At 41.0% G+C, this 24,286-nt stretch overlaps 2 protein-coding genes across 2 annotated transcripts in view; one reads left to right on the top strand and one right to left on the bottom strand.

The window, feature by feature from the left end:
• PDZD8 (PDZ domain containing 8) overlaps window positions 1-19,068 on the top strand; it is a 74,142-nt gene extending 55,074 nt beyond the window's left edge. Inside the window, exons 4-5 of the mRNA XM_086680972.1 lie at window positions 11,771-11,933; window positions 15,737-19,068. Of these exons, the coding sequence (XP_086537098.1) occupies window positions 11,771-11,933; window positions 15,737-17,940 (2,367 nt within the window). The 3' untranslated portion in view covers window positions 17,941-19,068. The remainder of the gene's footprint in view (window positions 1-11,770; window positions 11,934-15,736) is intronic.
• Window positions 19,069-20,919: 1,851 nt separating this feature from the next.
• Window positions 20,920-24,286, bottom strand: part of SLC18A2 (solute carrier family 18 member A2) — a 38,706-nt gene continuing 35,339 nt past the window's right edge. Inside the window, exon 16 of the mRNA XM_086680974.1 lies at window positions 20,920-23,185. Coding sequence (XP_086537100.1) covers window positions 23,081-23,185 — 105 coding nt within the window. The 3' untranslated portion in view covers window positions 20,920-23,080. The remainder of the gene's footprint in view (window positions 23,186-24,286) is intronic.

Raw genomic sequence — 24,286 nt, 5'->3', positions numbered from 1 at the left:
ACTGAGCCACGCAGCACCCCTCCAGTAAAACCTCTTTAAAAACAGTCCACAGAACTGGAGAGTGTGATGCTAAGTGAAATAAGCCATACAGAGAAAGACAGATACCATATGTTTTCACTCTTACGTGGATCCTGAGAAACTTAACAGAAACCCATGGGGGAGGGGAAGGAAAAAAAAAAAAAAAGAGGTTAGAGTGGGAGAGAGCCAAAGCATAAGAGACTCTTAAAAACTGAGAACAAACTGAGGGTTGATGGGGGGTGGGAGGGAGGGGAGGGTGGGTGATGGGTATTGAGGAGGGCACCTTTTGGGATGAGCACTGGGTGTTGTATGGAAACCAATTTGACAATAAATTTCATATATTGGGAAAAAAAAAAAAACATCCACAGGTTGCAGTTTGCTGAACCCTAATCTAAATAATTCTTTGGTCAGAGACTGCAAAAATAAAAGGCTAGTGGCACATATTTCAAAAATTGCATTCCAGCTAGAATAAAGTCCTTAGATTAGATAATAGTATTTTATCAATGTTAATTTTCTGACTTTGGTAATCATGCTGTGGTTTTAATAAAATGTGCTTATTAGGAAATACACACATTTAGGTAGTAGGGAGTAAAGGAGGCACTATGTGTGCAACTTACTTTCAGATGGTTCAAAAAAATATGCAGAGAGAGGGAGAACCAAATGTGGCAAAATGTTAACAGTTGGGAAGTCTGGATTCAGGATAAAATGGAAACCCTTTGTCCTATTTTTGCATCTTTACCATAAGTTTGAAATTTCAAGATAAAAGGGTTAAAAAAAATGTCTCTGAGACTCTAATAGTCCCTTAGTAAGATGTAAATTCCACCCCCCACCCCCCACCCCCCACCCCCCTTGCAGAAGTACAGTGATCGCTTATGAAGCTGAGGGTTGACTTGGTGATTCTGAATCAGAGCTATTTGGCAAAGAAAGTTAAAAGGGCAACAGTGTTCCATTCTGTTGCTTCCATAATAACCTCAGACTTTTCAGAGGTTTTTATTTTACTGGAGTGGTTGTATAAAATTTAAATTAGTTTTGAATCAAAGCATTCATTAATGGAGACTTCAGTCAGATTTAAAAGAGAAAAGAAACCTAAGTGTTTTGCAAGGTAGTCATTTGGATGTTATTACTTTCCTAACAGCCTTTGAACGTAGGCAGAAGATCATTTTTCATTTTTGTTCCTTAGATCTCTTTGGTCAGTTGTATTTGTATGATGGACTTTACTGTTTCAGCGTATTTCTAGATCTTTGTTGTCTTTTAGATGAGATGACCAAAGGATGCCGTCCTGATTTATCGTCTCGTTGCTTTAGAGACCAGGTGATCAGAGAGGTGGCCAAGCTGGCTTTCTGTTTTGAAGATTGAGGGGCCTCACTTACAGTTTTGCCCCAGAAAAGAGTCTTCCTCTTCCACCTGAGGAGAGATCATGGAAGTGCCTGGATTGTGCTAGTCCTTTATTCCTGTAGTTTCATTTAATTTTGACCACAACCGGTGTGGTAGATACTGGTATCCCCTTTATGCACTTAAGACCCACCGAGGCTAAATCCGTTGTCTGAGCTCACAGAACTAGTAAACGTTAGAGCCGAAGTTCAAACCCGATGCTGAATACAAGCCATCCAGACACTGCAGCTTTTCTTCGAGGAAGAATTTCACCTCTGTCCCAGCGCTGAGGAGGCCCTGACTCCAATGCTGTTTTGTTTTGTTTTGTTTTGTTTTGTTTTGTTTTGTTTTGTTTTGTTAACTACCATTACGGGCTGGTTACTGAGAGTTGAGGCATTCTACTGATCGACTGTTTACATGTAAAAATCCAAGCGAGAGAATTTAGGATTTATTTGCCGTACTATTCAAATATGCCCCTTTAAGAACTTTTTAAAAAAATAATCGCTGGGGCGCCTGGGTGGCGCAGTCGGTTAAGCGTCCGACTTCAGCCAGGTCACGATCTCGCGGTCCGTGAGTTCGAGCCCCGCGTCGGGCTCTGGGCTGATGGCTCAGAGCCTGGAGCCTGTTTCTGATTCTGTGTCTCCCTCTCTCTCTGCCCCTCCCCCGTTCATGCTCTGTCTCTCTCTGTCCCAAAAATAAATAAACGTTGAAAAAAAAAATTAAAAAAAAAAAATAATAATAATCGTTGTCATCATCTGGGACAAGGAGCATGAAAACTTACTTCTGCACCAGTACTTCTCTTTACCTGACAGATTCTTGTTCATTTATCTGGCTGATGAGTTTAAAAACTGTTCTAATTTAAACATTTATGAAGTAGTTAAACTTTAACAACAGGTCTTGGTAAAGTTCTGTGGGGGAGGATTGTAATTTTAATGCCAAGAGATAAAAAGCAAGGTATTTGCCATATTTCTGTCTCCTTCTTACACCTTCTGTGAAAAAGACAGTACGATTATGTACAAATTGTGAATCCTCTTTGCTCAGACAAGACAGTTTCAGAAAAGACAGCTTATAAATATGGTATCTCCTCGTTTCTGTTAGATGGTGGTAGACCCGAATAGAAGGTGACTGAGAATTTAGTTGGGTCTTTGGAAGCATCAAACACAGTTATCCAGTAGTTGAGGGTGCCCTGGAATATTTCAGTTTGCATCTTCTGTGTTGTCAAAACTGCCTGTCCTTAAAAGTAGGTTGGGTTGGGGCACCTGGGTGGTTCAATTAAGCATCTGACTTCGGCTCAGGTCACGATCTCGCGGTCCGTGGGTTCGAGCTCCGCAGCGGGCTCTGTGTTGACGGCTCAGAGCCTGGAGCCTGTTTCAGATTCTGTGTCTCCCTCTCTCTGCCCCGCCCCCGCTCATGTTCTGTCTCTCTCTCATTCAAAAATAAACATTAAAAAAAATGAATTAAAAAAAAAGTACGTTGGATTGATTCAGAATGACCCTTCAGAGAGTCAGTATTGTCTCTTTTCCCCATGTTTCCGTTTTCATTCTAGAACCTGGAAGTTGTTTTATTAACTTCTCAGAATTCTAACTTTCCGAAATGTGCTTAATAAGTAGAAATCGAGTAGTAGTACTCTAGCTCTAACTCAGTCACTTCAGAATTGAGCCGGATGTCACTTGTGTTACTTTACGCTCAGGTGTGTTTGTGTGTTGAGGGAAGAGAAGGGAAAGGAAGAGAGGCGGAGAAGGAGGGAGAATGCCTGTGACGTGAGCAGATGCTTCTCCATGTGGTAGGATCGTCAGCTATGTCGGCGGTGTTTTAAAGTGATGGATGGTGAAAATACAAAATCCGGCCCTCGATCTTCAATAGCGTTGTTGCTGCTTCCGGTTGAGACAGATGGGTGAGCTGTTGGTCCCCAGCCGTGTGAGTCATTCGTGCCCTCTAACCGTGAGCGAACCAGCCTGACCTCTGGTGTTCAGGGAACCCACCAGACTGTCACAGCTCTGCCACATTCTGTGCTGAGCATGTTGTACAGAAGTTGCCCTCGCAAACAGCTCAGTGACTTAATATAAAAGTTGTTCTGGTTTTAAAAATCTTGACCTTTTGATTGTAAGTCACCCTCTGAGAATCTTAGCATGGAGAGTTGGGGCTACTCTGACCAAAGCATCTGTAGTATAGTCTCAAACACGGTGACTTCAAATTTTGTAAACTCCAGTGGCTTTCTGACAGAAATTATTGCTGCATTAGTAGAAGAGTTTCTGACGACAGTTTTTAAAATTTAAATAATCCCGGAATATCCAGGGTATTCAGTTGGCGTAAACAAATAATTCTACTTTCAGGCATGTAATTTCAAAAACTTCAGTGTAGAAGCTAATTGTTTTTAGCATCTCTGCACTTGTTATTCTGATTCTATCCCTGCTTAGGATGTGTACCCAAGAGGGTACACGAGGGCCCTTCAAGAAGAATCGTGCACTTTCTGGGGTAATAGGAATGAGGAAGCCAGGCAAAACCGTACGCGGTGGCAGGAGAAAGCAGGTCAAATCTCCGTAACCTGTGAGGAAGCGGGGGAAGCCAGAGAGCTGGCCTGGTGCAGAAAAGGTGTAGATAGAGGAAGACAGGGTAGGGGTGTTGACAGAAATGTGGAGTATCCCACATAAGCTGTGCTGTGGAGGCCCTGAGCCAGTCTGCGGAAGCTCACAGTCAAAAGAGTGTATGTCTTCCATTTTTAAAAAATGTGGGCAGCAAAACCACTGCAGATCAACGCAGCAGCAGTAGAGTGCGGCAGTGAGTAGAAAATGCCCTTCCAAAGAGCGTTTCATGATGGGAACCGCACTGTGTAGACGGCCCCTTCTTCAAAGGCTTCCTCTTGTAGAGTCAGATGCCCTTTGTCCCCTAGCTGTCTCCCATCGCCATGCTTCTCAAAAAAAAAGGCTCCCGTAGGAAGCTCTTCTGTTGTTTCAGACCATCACCGCCCGAAGCGGGCCACTTCTGCTCTGGCCACCCGAACGGAGCCGTATTGAGTCGAGTGTCCCTTCTTTGTTAAACCCTGTGGTCCTGGGTCCTCGGTGGACCTTACCCACTGCACGGGAAGGGGAAGGAAGGGAGACACGGGCAGTAAGTTTCAGTCTGCCCCGATAGGTGGGGAGGAAGTAGTCCACGGAGCTTTCCCACAGGGTCGTGGCCCTGCAGCCGGGCGAGCAGCACCGCGAGGCTGAGCCAGCCTGGAGACTTGCAGCTAACACTTGTGTTGCCCACCTCAGACCTGTTTCTGTCCTTCTCACCACGTTGTCCGTCATACGTAGGCATCCTCTTTCACAGCCACCCGTTACGGCGCCAGTTGCTCACCTCCACGGCAGATTTCTCTGAGAAAAGCAAGAACTGTATGATTTTATTTTTAGAGCCTCAGTCTTCATTTAGCAACTTACGAAGTGCATCTTTCTCCGCATTCACATTTTGGTTAGGTAAATAAAACGTATCCATGGGAGAATTCTATTTTCAGACTCCTTCAGACTCTGTCGCCCATTTTATGGCCTTGGGTTTTAGGTTTAGAGTACTTGAGCTTTGGAGATTTGGATCATCTACATCAGTGACCTATAAAAAGGCAGAGCACTTACTGAATGGTTTACAAATATATGATCTTTATGAAACTTTTTTTGTGAATGGTCTGTTTTACAGCAAATAAACGTTGAAGCAATTTGAAACATTTTTAAACATTTGACTTTTTAGATTTTTTTTTTTTTTTACAGGAAAAAACCTTCCTCTTGGGGCTGGTATTCGTGAAACTGGGTGTTTTTTTAAGGGGTTTGAATGGATCAGTGTGGATTAAATATTATTCATATTCAAGACTGCAGTCACATTATAGTATTAAGTAGTTCATCCAAATGCTCCTTAAACCATAGTTTCCGTTTGTTAACTTTGAGTATCTTGGGCATAAAATTGGTGGTCGAATTGATATTATGCCTCTTTCTTTTGAAAGGTCTTTTAGTTGAATGAACCAAGATTCCTTCCCTCTTTACATAGACTGAACTTGTCAAAGAACTGGAATACTAAACTTTCATTTCTTCAAATATGCTTGCTAGCTTGCACCTCCTCCCTTCAGACCCGCTGCTCTCCTTGTTAGATACATTCATTGCCTCCAGGCCTGACCCGGCCTGATAAACTACTAATCCTGCAAGTGTCCAATTAAATTTTTTAGGAGTGCCTTCCTTGCTCTCTAAATGTTAGTTAAGTGATTCCTGTTAAATCACACATGTATGATGGTAATTATTTGTTCATACCTACCTATTCTGTTTCCTTGAGGCCAGGGAAGCTCATCTGTGTTGTTCAGGGCTGTACATCTAGGCCAGGTGCCTAAGCATTTGAATGAGTAAGTGAATCAGTTGGTACGTTTCTTCCCATTACCTTTCTTTCTCAATAGCTTTGCTATAGGTTTTGTTAAATGTGGTTTTTTTTTAGGTCAACATCGATTTTTCTGGAAATGTTACTTGCATTTCATCTTGCAAAGAGGAGTTACAGAATACACCAATGTGAAGATCATTAGCATCTTTTAAAATTGTAATATGAGAAGAATTCTGATAGAAAAGGTATTGGTTACACTATGGACCAGGAAGACTGAGAATGGTCATTTGCATTTAAAAGCCTGCTGACAGAAGTTTCATTACGTACTGGCATTGTGTCCATATGTGTGCACATTGTTGTGTCATTTCTCCCATCCCTGCCCCGCTTGCTACTCTACTAAAAAAGCTGGGAAATAGTTCCTACAGTGTCTTTTTCAGAAATTTATTTGCTGAAAGAATACCCAAAAGTATACCTGGTCACAGTAAATTAGGGTCTTTCACTTAGAGATCCTTTCTTGTGCTTCTGTTTTTGGGGGGTTTTTTTGTTTTATTTTTTGGGGGTTTTTTTGCTCAATGTTGAAAGCTTGTGTAGGAGAGAACAGTTTGTAAACGAGCTATATTGATATGTTATTAAAATGTATCTTCTTCTTAGCTATTGTATGAAATTATGTGCATGTTAGGAAGGGATTAAAAAATCAATATGTTGTTTTCCCCTCAGGTGAAAATACAGCATCCCAGTTGGGTCCAAGAAAGGCTAGAAGGATGTCAGAGTGTGAGAGCTCTTAAAGGCTATCTTGGTGTTTTTACTAAATTGCTCTCCACAAGATAGATGCACATACAGCTAGCATTTTTTAACCTGTGTCTTGACATTATTGGTAAAGTTAAATGCAGGCTCTCTGCAATCTTGTGTGTATTGACTTGTGATTCAGCTCATGTAATTGCTCTTTGGTTAGTATGCATCAGCAGTTCTTGACAGTTGATACACTTATTTTTGTATATAATTCAAAAAATATGAGAAATAATATCTCTACTCCAGATGAAATCTACTTTTTTGGTTTTAACAAAATTCAGGCCGATTGACACAGGCTAAGCCACAGAGAAAACACTGTTTCCTACTTTTATGATGTATTTGTAGCTTTCCAGGTTAATAGATACAGCACTTTGAGTTTAATGAGATACTGTCTATGATAGTCTCTAACACAGTGCCTGGGAAGCTAGAACTGGTTTGGAACCGATGCCTATTACAACTAGCTGAAGCAAAAAAGAGGTGCTTGTTCTGGGGATACCGTGGTGTTGCATGGGTGCCACAGGCAGGTGTGAGGGCCACTGTTCGTGGTTTTGTGGGTTAAGCCCTGCTTAGATTTTAGCAGGAGAGCAGCTCTGCCTTAGAGACAAATTGGAAGCAGGAACTAAACCACTGTCAGACTTCTCTCTCCCTCTTCCTCTCCCTCCCTCCCTCCTTCCCTCTCTCTCCCAAAATAAATAAACATTAAAAAATCTTAAAAAAAAAAACTTCCCTTCAACTGAGCATTAAATAATTTGTAAACAAATGGATAGATGAATTTAAGAGCTAATCATAGAAGCCATACTTAACATAAATTCTACATTTAAAGTGAAAGCTGTGTTGTTGAAAGAAAAAAAAAAAACCCAGGTAAAAAGTCTGTACAAGACAGAAAATGGGATAATGCTCAGCTTTACAATAAACAATATTTATATTGTTATAATAATTGTAAATACCACTAATTTTTAGCTTTTACAATCAAACTTGATAGCTTAATTATAGTTTGAAAATTAATATAATAGCTATTCAATTTTGATGGTAGAGTTTTAGAAGGTAGAAGGTGTAAAGAGGAGAGGTGAGGAGAAAGATAGAAGTCTTAGTATCAGAAAGAGGAAATAAATAGAAGTATACTGATTAAAATTATAAAGAGGTTACATAGAACTAAAAATGATGTAACACTACTATAATTTGGGGAAAGGAATATGGGGCTGCATCCTTGTCTGTTACAGGAGGAAGTCAGCAGATTGTCTAAAATTTGATACATTAGGAAATAATGATGTATTATCTAGAGAACAAAAAGTAATCCCTAAACAACTAAAAGAGTTGGAAGGTGGTTGCTGTGGTGTGGGAGTGAGGGGCTTGGAAAGAGAGGACTGTTGCATTTTGGTAGAAGTTATTTTGTGTATTTGATTTTTTTAACCATATGCATGTATTTGATAAAAATTAAAAGTTTATTCATATTCTTTTTTGATATAACAGTACATAAAACTAAAATTTGGGTTACTTTTTTTTTTAATGTTTATTTTTGAGAGCGAGAGAGCGAGACACCATGAGTGGGGAAGGGGCAGAGAGAGAGAGAGAGGGAGACACAGAATCTGAAGCAGGCTCCAGGCTCTGAGCTGTCAGCACAAAACCTGACTCAGGGCTCGAACTCATCATGACCTGAGCCGAAGTTGGACGCTTAACCAACTGAGCCACCCAGGCGCCCCAAGTTACATTTTTAAGTGTTTTTTTTCCAGACACATTTTGTTCTTGCTTCTTACATTTATGTCTGGTTTAATCTTGTATCTAGAATGTAGTATTTCCAGCTATCTGTACTTAAGAGTCAGTATTCATTTGATTGACGTAAGTTAAATGGAAAAACTATCTAAATGTTGCTCTCCTTCCTGATTGACTTTAGGACCATCTATATTCATCCCAAGTTGTTCCTATTAAATTAAGTAAATTGGAAAACTAAGGGCTATCCGAATGAATTACCAGTAATCTAATAATATCTTTAAAAAGACATAAGTATCATAAGACAAAAATGGTATATTGGTTTTATTCGTTTTTGCTTTAGTAGCTTTATTAAGGTGTACTTTAAATGCAGTAAATTCACCAGGTATACAGTTGGTGAATTTTGGTCATTGTATGCAGTCATATAACCTCCACCCTAATCAAGATGTAGAATATCCCCATTACCTTGAAAATTTTATTTGTGCTACTGTAGGCCCTCAGTCTGCAGTCTCCAGTCCCCAGTCCTTGACAAGTACTAATCTGCTTTTTGTCACTATACTTTTGCCTTCCCTAGAATTTCATACAAATTGAATCATAAGAGCATATGGTTTTTTGGGGTTCGACTCCTTTCACTCCACATCTTTGAGATTTATCTATGTCATGTGTGCTGTATGTAGTAAGCCTTGAAATCAGAGAGTGTACAACCTGCATCCTTGTTCAATTTAAGGACGGGTTTGGTTAATTTAGGTCCTTTACCTCTCTTTGACTTTGCCTTTCCAAAGGCCTGTAGAGATTTCCATTTGAATCTGTAGATAAATTTGGGAAGAATTGGCATCCTAACAGTAATGAGTTTTCCAGTTTGTGAATGTGGTATCTTTCTCCATTTATTTTGGTCTTCTTTAATTTTCCTTTGCAATGTTTTATAGTTTTTAGTGTACAAGTCCTGCACACCTTTCATTAAATTTAACCCTAAATATTTTTTATGCTATTGTAAACAAATTTGGCCTATTTTTTTTTATTTTCTAATTGTTTGTTACTAATAGACACTCATTTGTCTTTTCTATATTGACATTGTAGTCTGTGACCTAATTTCACTTATTAGTTCTAATAGTTGTTTTGTAGATTTCTTGGGATTACTCATGTAGAAGGTCATGTTATCTGCAAATAAAGACCATTTCTTTCTTCTTTCCAATCTTTATGCCTTTCCTTATGTTATCACCTTGCCTGTATCCTCTGGTATAATACGAGCAGAAATCCTTCTTTGTTCCTGATCTTAGGTAGAAAACCTTCAGTATTATGTTACTTGCAGATTTTTGTAGGTACCCACAATCAGGTTTAAGAGTTCCCTTGCTTTTCTAGTTCAGGACTTTTTTTTTTTAATTTTTTTTTTTTTTCAACGTTTATTTATTTTTGGGACAGAGAGAGACAGAGCATGAACGGGGGAAGGGCAGAGAGAGAGGGAGACACAGAATCGGAAACAGGCTCCAGGCTCTGAGCCATCAGCCCAGAGCCTGACGCGGGGCTCGAACTCACGGACCGCGAGATCGTGACCTGGCTGAAGTCGGACGCTTAACCGACTGCGCCACCCAGGCGCCCCTCTAGTTCAGGACTTTTATCACGAGTGGATGTTGGGGGGTTTTTTTTGGTTGTTTTTTTTTTTTTTGTTTTGTTTTGTTTTATTATTTATAAATAATCCTGTTGAATTATTTATATGGTTTTCTCCTTTGTTTTCTTAATATGTTAAATTATATTGGTTGATTCCTGGCTGTTTAAATCAACCTTAAGTTCCATGTTAAGAACAAAGAGTAAATCACAAAAAAAAAAAAAAAAAAAAAAAAGTACACATTCCAAGGGATAGTTTTTAAAATTTACAGTTCTCAGACTCATACAATTTAGTTTCTTGCCCATTTGGTACTGTTAACTTTCTGATATTAGAAAAAAAAATTACATTGTAAGCTTTAGCTTTGGCACTCTGTATATTAAAAATATATTTATGTTTGTGGATTTGAAAGAATGCATTCTTAAGGGCTTAAGTGAAAAAACACTATTAACATTATAAGGTAATTATTTATTATATCATAAGGCAAAAATTGGTTGGACAAATGTTTTTTGGAGATTCTAATACATACGTTTTTTGGAAGGGTTGTTTTTTGTTTGTAAACCTTTAGATAATCAAAAACTTGACTTCATTTCCCAGTTCTTGAGGATAATGTGATTAAAATTCTCCTTAATCTAAAAGCAACTCTGCAAAATCTGTTAACATCCATATTAAAAAACAATTTCCAGGGACGCCTGGGTGGCTCAATTGGTTAAGTGTCCAGCTTCGGCTCAGGTCAGGATCTCACGGTTCATGAGTTTCAGGAGTTCAAGCCGCGCAGAGGGTTGTCCGCTGTTAGCACAGAGCCTGCCCCGGATCCTCTATCCTCCTCTGTCTCTGCCCCTCCCCTGCTTGCACTCACTCTCTCAAAAATAAACAAACCAGGGGCGCCTGGGTGGCGCAGTCGGTTAAGCGTCCGACTTCAGCCAGGTCACGATCTCGCGGTCCGTGAGTTCGAGCCCCGCATCAGGCTCTGGGCTGATGGCTCAGAGCCTGGAGCCTGTTTCCGATTCTGTGTCTCCCTCTCTCTCTGCTCCTCCCCCGTTCATGCTCTGTCTCTCTCTGTCCCAAAAATAAATAAACGTTGAAAAAAAAAAATTAAAAATAGACAAACCAAAAAACCCAAACAGTTCCAGTAAGGTCTCTCTTATTGGCCAACACCATTAGGTAGGAGAATTAAATTTCTAGCTTTTAAGTGGAATTTATTTATTAAAGCAATACAGACAGTGTTATATTTGGGTATCAGCAGGTTATTTGGCAAAGACCCTCATGAGATATCTTGAAGACCAGAACTGAGAAACACAGGCTAAATGACAATACAATTAGACTGATCTGTAATTTATTTAATAAACACAGATTGAATTCTTGTCATCTTGAAAGGATGCAGCATTCAATTTTTTTTTTTTTAATCAGTAATTTGAATGAGGATAGATAACATGTGGTGTTGTCTTTTTAGTTCACAGACAATGTGAATCTGGGACACACTGATAAATTGGGTGACATTTGTTTAGAAAACAAAATGATCTTGATGAGTTAGAAAAGGATATCTCATTAATAAGATACCTCTTAATAAAACAAATGTAAACTCTTTTCTTTTGCCCTCCCAAAGATAATTTAACAATACATCATAAAAACATCTAATGACATAGAAGATATTTCCCATTATGTTTCACAACAAGATTTAGAGGCGCCTGGCTGGCTCAGTTGGTGGAGCATATGACTCTTGATCTCAGGGTCATCAGTTCGAGCCCCACACTGGGTATGGAGCCTACTTTAAAAAAATTTTTAAAAACACAAGATTTAGAGTTACATTCACAACGGGATCTCAGTTTTTTATTAAGATTAAGTACAACATAGGTAGCAGTTCTGGATGGTATCGTTAGGTGTGGGTTAATGTTTTCTCACTCCCCTTCCGTGAGCTCATTGACTGTTTTCATTTTTTTCTCTTTATCAAAGGTTGAATTAATAAAGGGGAATTTACAGAGTGTCGGACTTACACTTCGTCTTGTCCAGTCAACTGACGGGTATGCTGGGCATGTCATAATTGAGACTGTGGCCCCAAACTCACCTGCTGCACTCGCAGACCTTCAACGGGGAGACCGACTCATTGCTATTGGAGGTAACTGTACTGATATGCAACACACTTTACATTCATAGAGAAATTAGCAAATGTGGGAGTTTCCCTATCTTCATTCTATGAGCCTGTTACTTTTATATTGGAAAGAGAAGGACTTTATTCATAAAAATCTGAAGGGAGCACATATGACGTTTTAGTCCTAATTATACATTTTAGTCCTAGTGTATAAATCTTTAAAAGACTTCATCTTTAGACCACTCATCTGTAAACTTCTCTAATTTTCCTTTCTTTCCCACCTTCTACTCCTCTAACGTTTATTGAATATGAAAGAAAGGGCGGGTCAACAATTACTTCTGTATCATCTCCACCTTAACTACTGTAGGGCTAAGACTGACAGTATTAGCACTATGACCCTCATCACTTAGGACTAGATAATGAACAGGAGAGAGACTAATATTCCTTGTCCAAGAGGGCACACTTGAACTATCCTATGGCCCCATATTGATGGCTCTATATTGTCCCTGATGGGCCAGCCATGGCCAGCCATTTGTTAATGTGCTGTCATTAGAGTACAGCCTAAATCACTATTGCTGGTGGAAGAATGTGTCACCTGCATGCCTTCCTGTCAGTTGGACTGGTCACTGCATAAAACTCTGTTGATAGGCAGATTATTTGGGTATTTATATAATACACATTTATGAATAAGTAGTAGGATTCACTGTACAGACCAACGGGGAAAAAGTCCAAACCTTTTCCGACCTTTGTAGTACCTCTCCCCTACCGCCGCCCCATTCTAGGCTTGTCAAGAGATTTCTTAAACACGTGGTTGGTCACAGCTGAGCTTCTAAAGACAATGTGGTATCTTTCTCTGACAGCTAAGATAATGAACAAGGTAGATCGGTTCCTAAAGCAGGTTTTTCTTAGTTACATGTCAACGAAACTCTGCCTTCGATTCAAATCCATCATGACAGTAAAATAATGAAAATCATTTAGTTGCACACCTAGAAGCCCAACTAAGTCAGTGTTTTCACATGGAGATCCTCTGATCATGTCATAAACAGCACTTCTCAACCTTCTTGTGTATTCCAGTCACCCAGACATGGTGTTAAGATATGGATTCTGCTTCAGTGGACCTGGAGGGGGCCCCAAGATTCTGCATTTCTAACAAGTCCCCAGATGCCACTGCTGGGTCATCGGCACTTAGGATAGCAAAGCCATAAAACAGACCTCCTCTGTTAAATAGTTGTTTAACAGAAACATAGCAGCTTATTCTCCCTCAGCTAAAAACTATAATTCAGTATAATTTGTTCTGGTTTTACCTACAGGATATATATTTTTTTTCCTCTATGTCCTTTTATGAAAGGTTTTCAGTTACATACGTAGTAAATATTATCAAAAATAAATAAATCCAAGCAATATAAATGTATACAGAGTGAAAAATAGAGGTCACCCTTTATAGCTAACATTTGTAAAAACAAAATATTTACTGAGGTAAGGGGCAGGTATAATACACATTTATGGTTTATAGTGATACTTTGCTTATATGGGTATATAATTTTTTTAAATATTTAGTAATGGGATTGGCGTAGTTGAAATAAGATTGGCAAAATGCTTATTATATTTGAAGTATGATGATGGAGTTCATTTTTCTTGTTTCTTTTTTCTCTGCTTTTGTGTATATTTGAAACATAGCAAAAGAAAAGGAATCCAGATTTGGCCAATTAGTCCTGGAGGAACAGTGGTTGTCTCCACAAAGGTCCCGGTGGTTGGGGCAGAGATGAGGGCAGGTGTTAAGTCACAAAGAACAAGTTTAGATTGAAGTTTTCCCTACTGCAGCTCACCAGGTGGACCTGTATTTCATTTCCGACTACAATTTTGCTGGAACTTAGTGTGGTTAGAGGGAAAGAGCAGCCTGGATGAATCATGAAGAGCCACATTAGAAAGCTTTGGGTTTCAGTGGATGAGTTCATATGCTAAAGATTTTTGAGCCAAAGCTTTAGGAAAAGTGGGGAGCACTATGTTTGGTGATTAAGACAGGGAAGGTCTGTGGGGTGCAAATTGGGTTAACGGGGAGGCTGGCAGGTTGATTCCCGTAAGACAGGAGAATGAGAAGGTCATAGAGGGCTTTTAACTGTGCTGCAGTTGTCATGTCAATCAACATCCAGGTGCTGATCTCCAGAAGTAGTGAGGGATGTAGGACTAGAGTGAAGAAGAGGGGAGAGCAACCCGAGAAACCACTGCGGTGAACGTGATTCAGGAAGACAGCGAGAAGGAAGGGAACTGTGTCAGACGAAACCATGAGGACGTTTGCGTACAAGGAGCAGATACAGGTGGAGAAAAAGAGAGCAGAGATGGTCAGAACCGAATTGGGAAAATCAAGAAAAAGGTTTTATTTTTTTAATGTTTATTTTTGAGGGAGAGTCAGAACACGAGTTGGGGGAGGAGCAGAGAGGGAGGGAGACACAGAACCCGAAGCAGGCTCCGGGCTCAGAGCTGTCAGCACAGAGCCCGATGCGGGGCTCAAACCCACAAGCCGTGAGATCGTGACCTGAGCCACCCAGGCACCCCAAAAAAAGTTTTAAAGGAGAAGGAAGAGAAAACTATGAGCCAGGATAGCTGCTGGAGCAAAGTTCTGAAGGAGATGGGGAGTAAGTAGGGTCCAGAGTGCAAGTCTGATCCGTCCTCACAGATGGGTTCTTAGTAAAAATGGGAGCGAGAAAACGTGGCTGCTTGTTGATCTCTTCAGGAAATAAGGAGAGGTCACCTACCAAATAAAAGATCTTGGCGGGGGGCTCGGGGGGGCTGGCTGGTGCTAGGGAGATGGAGCTGGCAAGCTGGCTCAGAACACTAGGTGACAGAAGAGGAAAGGGGCAGGGCAAAAGAATCCGAAATCTTGATGTGAACCTCAGTGAACTCTTGAGACTAGTACTGGGGAGAAAAGCAAGTGGTGTCAGGAGACCAGCTGAATCAGGAGAGCAAAGGAGAAATGACTGGGCCTGGAAATCACCTCAAAACATTCAGTTAGCAGACAGGATCGTAAGAGGTGGGAAATAGGAGATTGTGGGTAGGGATTAACTGCAAGTGAAAGACCGCTGTGTGGAAAATTCCAAGTGATAACCAGGTCTAAAGCATGGTCTTGCCTGAGTAGCTGATGTAGGAGAGGATCTAGGTTGAGGAACTCTGTGGTCAGGTTGTTAGATGGGGTGATGTTACTCTGATGTATTTAGGGTGGCCCTAAGACCTTTGGAAAGCAAAGACCCCTTCTCCCCTTTTCTAAGTCCTACAGAAAGGGGTAGCTTGGATAAGTACCGTTTGGGGCAGGGTGGGAAGAGGGCGGGAAAGAGAGAGCCTTAAAGATAACCTAGATGAGAAGACTAGAGAAGCTACTAGCTTTGATTGTCTCAGGGATGGGACAGTATGGTTGCAAAATAGAGGCAAAAGGGAGATTTTTCACTCTAAGTCTTTCTATACGTTTTGAATTCCAAACTGTTCATGTGGCACCTATTAGAACATAATAAAAGGAAAATTTAAGCTCATACTATTGATGCAGATAGTAACCAGCTTGTTTAACTTTAAAGCAACTTGTGCCTTCCCTGTTCTTTCTGATCCTGACAAAAAGCTTAGTTTGATGGGTAGGGTTAATAAAAATATGCGAAAGGGCCCGCTGTTCATGATAAAGTATTTTTGCTAAATTTACTTCAAGCATTGGTCTCAGAATTTGATCGTGCGGCACAATTACGTATTGCTTTTCCATAATCCTGAACTGATGGCAGTTCGATTCAGCAGAGGTAGGTGATTTTCCTTGCAGTAATTTACATATTTTCCCTTTTAAAATCTTTCAACAGGTGTGAAAATCACCTCTACCCTGCAAGTGTTGAAGCTGATCAAGCAGGCCGGCGACCGGGTCCTGGTGTATTACGAAAGGCCCGTCGGCCAGAGCGGCCAGGGCACGGCCCTGCAGGATCATTTCGGACAGCTGGAGGAACACTTCCTGTCGGCCTCATGCCCACCGAACTATGAGGAGGAGACACCTGCCTTGGCAGCGGATACTGAGAACAGAGATTTGGACTCTGAATTTGAAGACCTGGCAGGTGATGTCCGAGCACAAACTGAGCTCAAAGATGAGGCACCGTCATTAAGTCACAGTCCCAAACGTACTCCAACAACACTTTCTGTTAAACCCCTTGGAACGATATCACCGGTTTTAAACCGTAAATTAGCTGTAGGAAGTCACCCTCCCCCACCAAAACCTCCATGCAAAGAAGGAAATAAACCCTCAGCCCTAAAAGCTTCTGAGGTAACAGACCCCACACAAGTGTCAAAACCCACCCAAGGATCCACTTTCAAACCACCCGTCCCACCACGACCACAGGTGAAAGTCCCTTTGCCTTCTGCCGACGCCCCAAGTCAGACAGAACCAGATGTGCCCGCTGAAAAGCCAGAAAAGGTGCTGCCTCCTCCTCCTGCAGATAAACCTGCTGAGAAGCAAGCAAAAACTACAGATCACACGGAAGACGCGGCTGCATCGAAGCAGTTTTTAGCAAAGCAAGACGTGGTGAGAGATTTTCCATCAGAAAGTTCCTGCCCTCCCAAGGACAGTTCAGATGACCCCCAGACATGGGAATCGTCAGAAATCCCTTACCGAAATAAGCTAGGAAAATGGACCAGAAGCAGAGCAACCTGTCTCTTTGACATAGAAGCCTGCCACAGGTACTTAAACGTTGCCCTGTGGTGCAGGGATCCCTTCAAGTTAGGGGGTCTTATCTGTCTGGGGCACGTTAGCCTGAAACTTGAAGACGTGGCTCTAGGATGTCTGGCGACATCAAACATGGAATACTTTTCAAAGTTCCGACTGGAAGCCCCCTCACCTAAGGCGATGGTCACGAGAACCGCCCTGCGCAGTCTGAGTGTGCAGAAGGGATTCAATGACAAATTTTGCTTTGGTGACATTACTATTCACTTCAAATACTTGAAAGAAGGAGAGCCAGACCACCCTGTCGTCCCTAACTTAGAGAAAGAGAAAGACCTCCATTTGATCGAAGAGGTTCCTGCCCTACCCAAAGAGGAGCATCTCGTTGGACAGATGGGCTTGACAGAAAACAAACATAGTTTCCAGGATACTCAGTTCCAGAACCCAACTTGGTGTGATTACTGTAAGAAAAAAGTGTGGACTAAAGCTGCCTCCCAGTGTATGTTCTGTGCTTACGTCTGCCATAAAAAATGTCAGGAAAAGTGTCTAGCCGAGACTCCTCTCTGCGGAGCAGCTGATAGGCGGATAGACCGGACCCTGAAAAACCTCAGGCTGGAAGGACAGGAAAGCTTCTTAGGCCTGCCTCCTCGTGTCGATGCTGAAGCTAGCAAGTCAGTCAACAAAACAACAGGTTTGACAAGACATATTATCAATACGAGCTCCCGTTTGCTAAATCTGCGCCAGGTCTCTAAAACTCGCCTTTCCGAACCAGGAACTGAGCTGGTGGAGCCTTCACCAAAACACACACCCAACACATCAGACAACGAAGGCAGCGACACAGAGGTGTGTGGTCCGAACAGTCCTTCTAAACGGGGGAACAACACAGGAATAAAGTTGGTGAGAAAGGAGGGTGGTCTGGACGACAGCGTTTTCATTGCAGTTAAAGAAATCGGCCGCGATCTGTACAGGGGTTTGCCTACGGAGGAGAGGATCCAGAAACTTGAGTTCATGCTGGATAAACTGCAGAATGAAATTGACCAGGAGCTGGAACACAATAATTCCCTTGTTAGAGAAGAAAAGGAAACAACCGATACAAGGAAAAAATCACTTCTTTCTGCCGCTCTGGCGAAATCAGGTGAAAGACTACAAGCCCTGACACTTCTCATGATCCACTACAGAGCAGGCATTGAAGACCTGGAATCTTTAGAAAGTCTGTCTTTAGACCAGCCCTCCAAAAAAATAAGCAAGTACACAGATGATACAGAAGAAGATCTTGATAATGAAATAACCCAGCTGATCGACTCCCAGCCATTCAGCAGCATATCAGAGGGCTTGTTTGGCCCATCCGAGTCTGTTTAACAGACAGCCCGCTTAAATACTCTCAAGTGATTGGGGAAAAGTCGCATCTAAAGTACCACAGATAAACCACGTTTTAAACCCTCTTACAAAGCACTTCGGCCCACTGCTCCACAGTCATTTGCTTGCGTAGGAACAAGAGTGAAAAAGGTGGTTTTCCAGCGAAAACATGACCAGCTCACTAAAATGGTTGTTTCGGATTGCATTTATAGCTATGCTTTTTTGGGTTTATACTGGGAATTTATTTTTACTAATTTATTTTTAACTTTTTCTAATTATGTAATTATGTAAGCTAACTTTTCATGTTTATGTATGTGTGATGTCTCGTGTTATTTTTCTTCATCTTAGTTTCTGAGTTAGTGTTATGTAGGATACTGTCCAAATTCTTGAACTGTTTTCATTTCCATCACGGTTCTAACGAGTTTGCTGCCCAGATTGACAACGGCAATCACTGAGGGAACAGGTTTTGAATCTTTGTGTTAGGAAGTTTACTTGCTCGAGATTTTTGTTGTTTTGGGGCTTGGGGGGCGGGGGGGGGGGTGTTTTTGCCAAATGTAACAAAAGCCGATGCTGTGGCTTTAGTCAGTTACACTGATTTAGTATTTAAAAAAGAAAAAAAGAAAAAACAATTACATATATTGCTTGCTTTCTATCCTGTGAATTTTTTTCTAGTTTTTGTGCAGTTTTAGTGAGAATATAGTTACTAATTTGAAGAGGTTGCATTGCAAAACAAAATGTAATAGGGAATAAAGAATGCAGTTGGGCAAGAATTTTTTAGACAAGATCACTAAAAAACAGTAACTGGTAGGATTTTGAAATCTAATCTTTTAAAAGGTTGATTGATGCTTTCTCCTTTTAAATGGAAGTTCTGAACATTTATGATTTTTTTTTCCATCTTTAGTTCTCCCATGGGAAATAAAGCATGTCAAGGATGAAGTTTCAGAGGCCTGTTCTTAAAATGACCGTGTTGATAACTGACTTTGGCTGTTTTGTTTTAGAAACCTTTTCGTGCGGGAGGATGTTGTGAAGGAGAGGAATCACGCAAGGTAGATTTATTTATCGCTTCTCTGACCTGCTGCAGATTAAAGGAGTAGTGATTCCTCCAGGTGCTTCTGCAGTGCTGTCGTCATTCGTTTAAAAATGAAAACAAAAATTAACAGTACAGTACATAGGACTTGGGGTCAGTTCTCTGATGACAAGGATCTATTTGGATAGTCGGTCCGTCGTGTAGACCCCAGTAACGCGTGGCCACTATTGGTTATACCATAGAAGTTCTGGCCTTTTATAGGTCTGTTTTCCTTCTGTAGGGAACTACTTTGATAATTGATCCACAGTAAAAACTGACATAATTTTGAATCTAGATGGGACAGTTTTGATGGCATAGTAAATTAGTAAGGGTTCTGGTCCAGGTCTCCAGCCTAGGACTCCAGATGAAAGTTTAAGTTCAAACTCTTCCAGTGGCCACGAGTGAACTAAGCACAAGAGTGTTCTGTGCCAGTCTCCCCCGCTCCGAAGTAGGAACAGACAATACTAACTACCTCACAGGATCATCGTGAGGAGAACAGAACGGCAAAAGTGCTCCAAACAGTAAAAAGCTATTCAAAAAGAGTATGACTCTTACGGAGCACAGAAACATGTTTGAGGGTAGAAAAGTTATTCCACTTTTAGAATCAATGGCCAGTTCTCATTCTTGCTGTTTTTTATGAAGTGAAATACTAGGAAATACGTTTATTGGCCAAGTTTATAGAACAAAAGTCTGTGTATCCCGTTTTGTTTAGTTAAGCATGCTCGCATTTTAAATGAACGCTGCTGTAGAAGTCTTTATACACCAACTTCTCTGAAAGCTAAAAATGGTTCTGTAACATATGCTTGAAACAGTGTGCCCAACGTAATAACCAACTTTTATAAAGAAATAACTTACCGGTGATAACCTGGAAGGTCAGTGTCTGTAAGTGGCTGGTGTTGATGGACGGATGACACCACAGAAGCTTTAGTGACAGCCAGGCATGCTGCTGAAGCTGGTGCGTTTGAAAAGAGCTGCAGGAATAACGCAAAATCTTGGTTTCCTAAAAATCTCCTGTTTCAAAAGTATTTAACTCTGTAGAACCACAATTACGAAAAGCTCGGTAATGCTGCTGATTATATTTGTAAAATCTACCTTTAATGTAGTGCAATATTTTTATATCTACTGAGGTAGTGGCATCATGGCTGTACTTGAGTGCAGGGGAGGGGGGGGTCACTACAAGCAGCCTAGGGGTAGTGAGGGGTAAGGCTTCTGAAATAATTGTATTCTATTACATTCCTGATGTAATCTTGCTGCCATGCTATGTTATCAATAGCTAAAAATAATAAAAAGAACTACCACAGAAAACAAGAATATCTTCATTTGCTAACCTCTGAACGAGGGGATTGGCTACATCTCTCTGGAATCATCGCCGGGTAGAATTCGGCCACGCAAACAATGTCTTCACAAAGTCCTCTCTTGCTGAACAAAATTGCTAGTTTGAAATCAGCCTAAAAGCATTAAGTTCCGGTGTTTTGTTTTCTTTTTTCTTAACCCTATTAGAAATTAGACTGTTTTCTGCATTTCTGATATTTAGATGGAGGATTAGGTTAGACAAGCTGAACAACGTGTTAGCATTATTTGGGAATCAGAATTATGCTGTGAATTATAGTTACTTTCATCAGATGTACTTGTTCACAGCAGTCAGGAAAACAATCTAACCTTAGAAATGCAGGGATAACTTACTGGGCTTTTCCACAAGGATATTACGTGACTAGTTACAGATTTCAGTTGAAAGCAAATTTTGTTTCCAAAGCCAAAAAGTAGGGTTTCAGACTAACCTGGAGTGAAATTTACCTGATGCCTGTAAGCAGAGAAGAATAGTTCCTAATTAGGTATTCACAGTCAAGACAATACCTTAAAGTGTATTTTATTCCAGCGATAATGTCTGGTTTATAAAGAAATACAAACAGGCACAGTAGTGTTCAGAAGATTTATTAAGGAAACGAGCTAAAACAGGCACATACACTTAGCAGTCGAAAGAACTGAATATTCTTTGCTACCTCATTAGTGGTTTTGTATCTGTTTGCCAGGTACAAACATGACCCACCTCTGCTCAAAAAAAATAAAACGTTCAGGGAGCTGTATGTTCTTTGTTCTGATACATTAAAAGAAGAAAAAAAAAGCGTCACTTCATAGTCTTGCTAACCCCAGGATATCAGTCCTATAAAAGACCTTGCAATTTTACCCCCTCAGATATAATGGATACCTTTGCTGCTAAAACAGTTTTGAAAAACTCCAGTCTCTTTTGTCTTCTCTCTGGAGATCAACAGTGGGCATGCCTCTGCCAGTCATTCTTGAAGGAACTGAAGCCTTAGAGGCAAGACTAAAATTGGAATAAAGCATTGTGGTCAGGGAGAGCCACAAACCTGTAGCACGTTCCCCAAGGGGGTCTCCCCTGTGGGAGAAAACAATCCCGCGGTTTTAGGTTCGCCATAGGCGAGCGCTTCCCCATCCATCTTTTTACAGAGTCACAGATTTAAGTTGCCCAAGGCAAGTATGTGACGTTCATTTGCTTCCATCGCTGCCCTTGAAAACCAGATTTCAAATCATTCAAAACCCCACAGAAAAGCTTCCTAAAGCAAATGGAAACCGGATTAGCTACTTCTAGAGAATTACAAGGTTGAGGTTGAGGAGTCCTCATTCTCAAGTTCTTGGCTCCTTGTCCAAGTTAACAGAAACACAGTATTAGCTTAACAAAGAACAGACATTAGGTAATTTCTGATTACAGAGCTACAGAGTTCACAAGTATTTGCGACATTCTACACTATCTGCGCACTCCAATCACATCTCCTACAAAACCTGATGTCAACTGACTTTGACGATACTATTAACACAGTTATTTGCTGTTGAAAAGGCACATCAATGTCGTCATGCTTAGAAAAACCACGTTGCACAACACTAGACACGAGAATACATACGCCTTTCTAGATGTTTGGGGTTTTTCTGTCTTTGAAAGGGGATGTGTCCTGACCACTTTTTTTTTTTTTAACCTGTTTTCCCTAATGTGATTCAAGATTTCTTTCCTCCATCTTCCTTTAAAATTTGTCAACTTGAACAACTTTCAGAAGTCTAAAAAATAATAGTTACAGATGAAAATTTAACAGATACCTATAAAACACTTGGATGGCCTCTTAACAGGTCAAAGGTACGTGGTCTGATTTTTTCACATCATAGCAGCGATTAGCCTTTTAAATGTCTAAAACTTGAACGAGACGTTAATATAGCGATCCTGCTTAATCTTGTCTGTATAAGGGATCTCTACCCTCACTTTTCATCCAGTAAGACAATCCAGTATGTATCTTAAAGGGAAAGCTAGTTCTACAACTATACTTTGGGTGCTTTTCTCCGCTTTTGGACTATTTTCTAGTTTTCTCCTTCTGGCTCTAGTGCCAAATTACCAAATTACGTGACTTGTAAACGTGTAATTTGAAACCATCTGCTTCCAGGTAGATGGTTACAAAGAAAACTAATGCCAGCTACGATTTATGGGTAAGTCCATAAGATGACGGACCCAAGTTCCTGTCCTCTGCATTTGAGGTAACTAGCTCTTAACTCATAAATATGTTGATAGTAATTACAAGTTAACCACACGCAGCGTCACTACATAATATGCTGTCTTACTTGATTCTGTTTCTCAGACTTCCTTCTGGTTTCTCAGTGTTGGAAGTGTCTCAGAGATAATGTGTGCTTTGATTTTAAACACCCATTACCAATATTCAGAAAAAATATACGATTCTTTTGCCCAAGTGTTTATGAATGTAAGTTTTTTAAAAATTATATTTGATTTGGATTCAAATATTTATAGATTTACACTATATTTCGTCAAAATATATTGTATAATATTGAATAAAATCAAATACATAAAATAAAGTTTTCAACACTATTTATACAAACCCCTAGAAAAGCTGCTTTTTCTTTATAAGGCTGTTGGCAATCGATCACAACCACGGAGAAGAATGAATAACCTTTGGTTGTTTGGCTTTCGCCAGGGACGATGGTGCGACTAAGTTCTGGAGGAGTCATTTCACTGGTAACACTGTTTTGTACAAATAAATACTTTGACGACTTTTGAGGATCTCAGTCACTTTCAGATTCTTCATCCTCACCTATCGGATACGACTGGATGTTATTCTGGGTGTACATCTTTGTCTTAATGGGGCAGTTGTGATCCATGAGAATAGCCTGAAAGACAGCAGAGTGCACATATGGTGATCTTGTTTCACAAAGATAAGATGGTTTCAACCTACCATTTTTGAGGATCACTAGTTTGAAGGCTGTAGATGACACCACCCCATGGGAACCAGTCCTTGGGTGCAACTGCCAGGTTGCCTGGCCCGGAAGCTGCGGGGTTGGACGCTCCAGGAGGATCCCAGGCAACGGGAGAGACTGCAGAAGTGGTTTCCGCCTGGGCCACGGGCACCCTAAAGCCATGCAGCAAGGGCTTATGCGGGTTACGTTTAGGAAGAGTTTTTTTTTTTTTTTTTTAATGTTTCTTTTTCAGAGAAAGAGACAGCATGAGTGGGGGAGGGGCTGAGAGAGAGGGAGACACGGAATCCAAAGCAGGTTCCAGGCCCTCAGCTGTCAGCACAGAGCCCGAGGCGGGGCTCGAACTCCTAGACCGCGAGATCATGACCTGAGCCGAAGCTCTACGCTTAACCGACTGAGCCACCCGGGCGCCCCCGTTTAGGAATTCTATTTGGAATCTCGGAATTGGGGGGATGCTGGAGTCACACGGCGCCAGGTGTTCACTGTGGCAACACCCTTAATCGGCACGCTCTGTCCTTAACGAGGCAAACTCCCACGCTGGAAATGTGCCTCCACTGTGTATGTATGTGGATCTGGTTCTGACTGCAGCCATCTTCGCAGGCTGCCCTTCCAGTATTTTCAGACCACAGCCACGGTCCCTTAGATTTCCCTGCACTAGACATCACAGGGCCCGTACGTTTTCATAAATAGCATTTCCAGAGCACCCCTCCTCCAAATCCTAGAGGTCTTCCGCTTGTCCAAATGTAGGATTTAAAAAAAAAAAATTCCTCTGATGCCCATAAAAATCTTATGCCTTCTCACTGTCACTAAAAATGTAAAAACAGTCCATTGATCCTCAATCGATAAACCCATGCAGTCATTATTCTCTTGAAAGTGTGCAGACCAAGCATGTAGTCTGAGAAGACAGCCGTCCCTTATCGGACCGGGACCACGCTAAGCATTCCTGCCACAACACCGCAGCTCCACGAGAGCCCCACCTGGTAGGCGGGTAACCCTGTGCGGGCACAGAGATCAAAG

The sequence above is a fragment of the Puma concolor genome, chromosome D2 (genome assembly GCF_028749965.1).
Source record: "Puma concolor isolate L17-30 chromosome D2, mPumCon1.1.hap2, whole genome shotgun sequence".
Lineage (NCBI taxonomy): Eukaryota > Metazoa > Chordata > Mammalia > Carnivora > Felidae > Puma > Puma concolor.
Note: the sequence above shows the minus strand (reverse complement) of the source record. Positions and strands in the feature narration are given on the sequence as shown.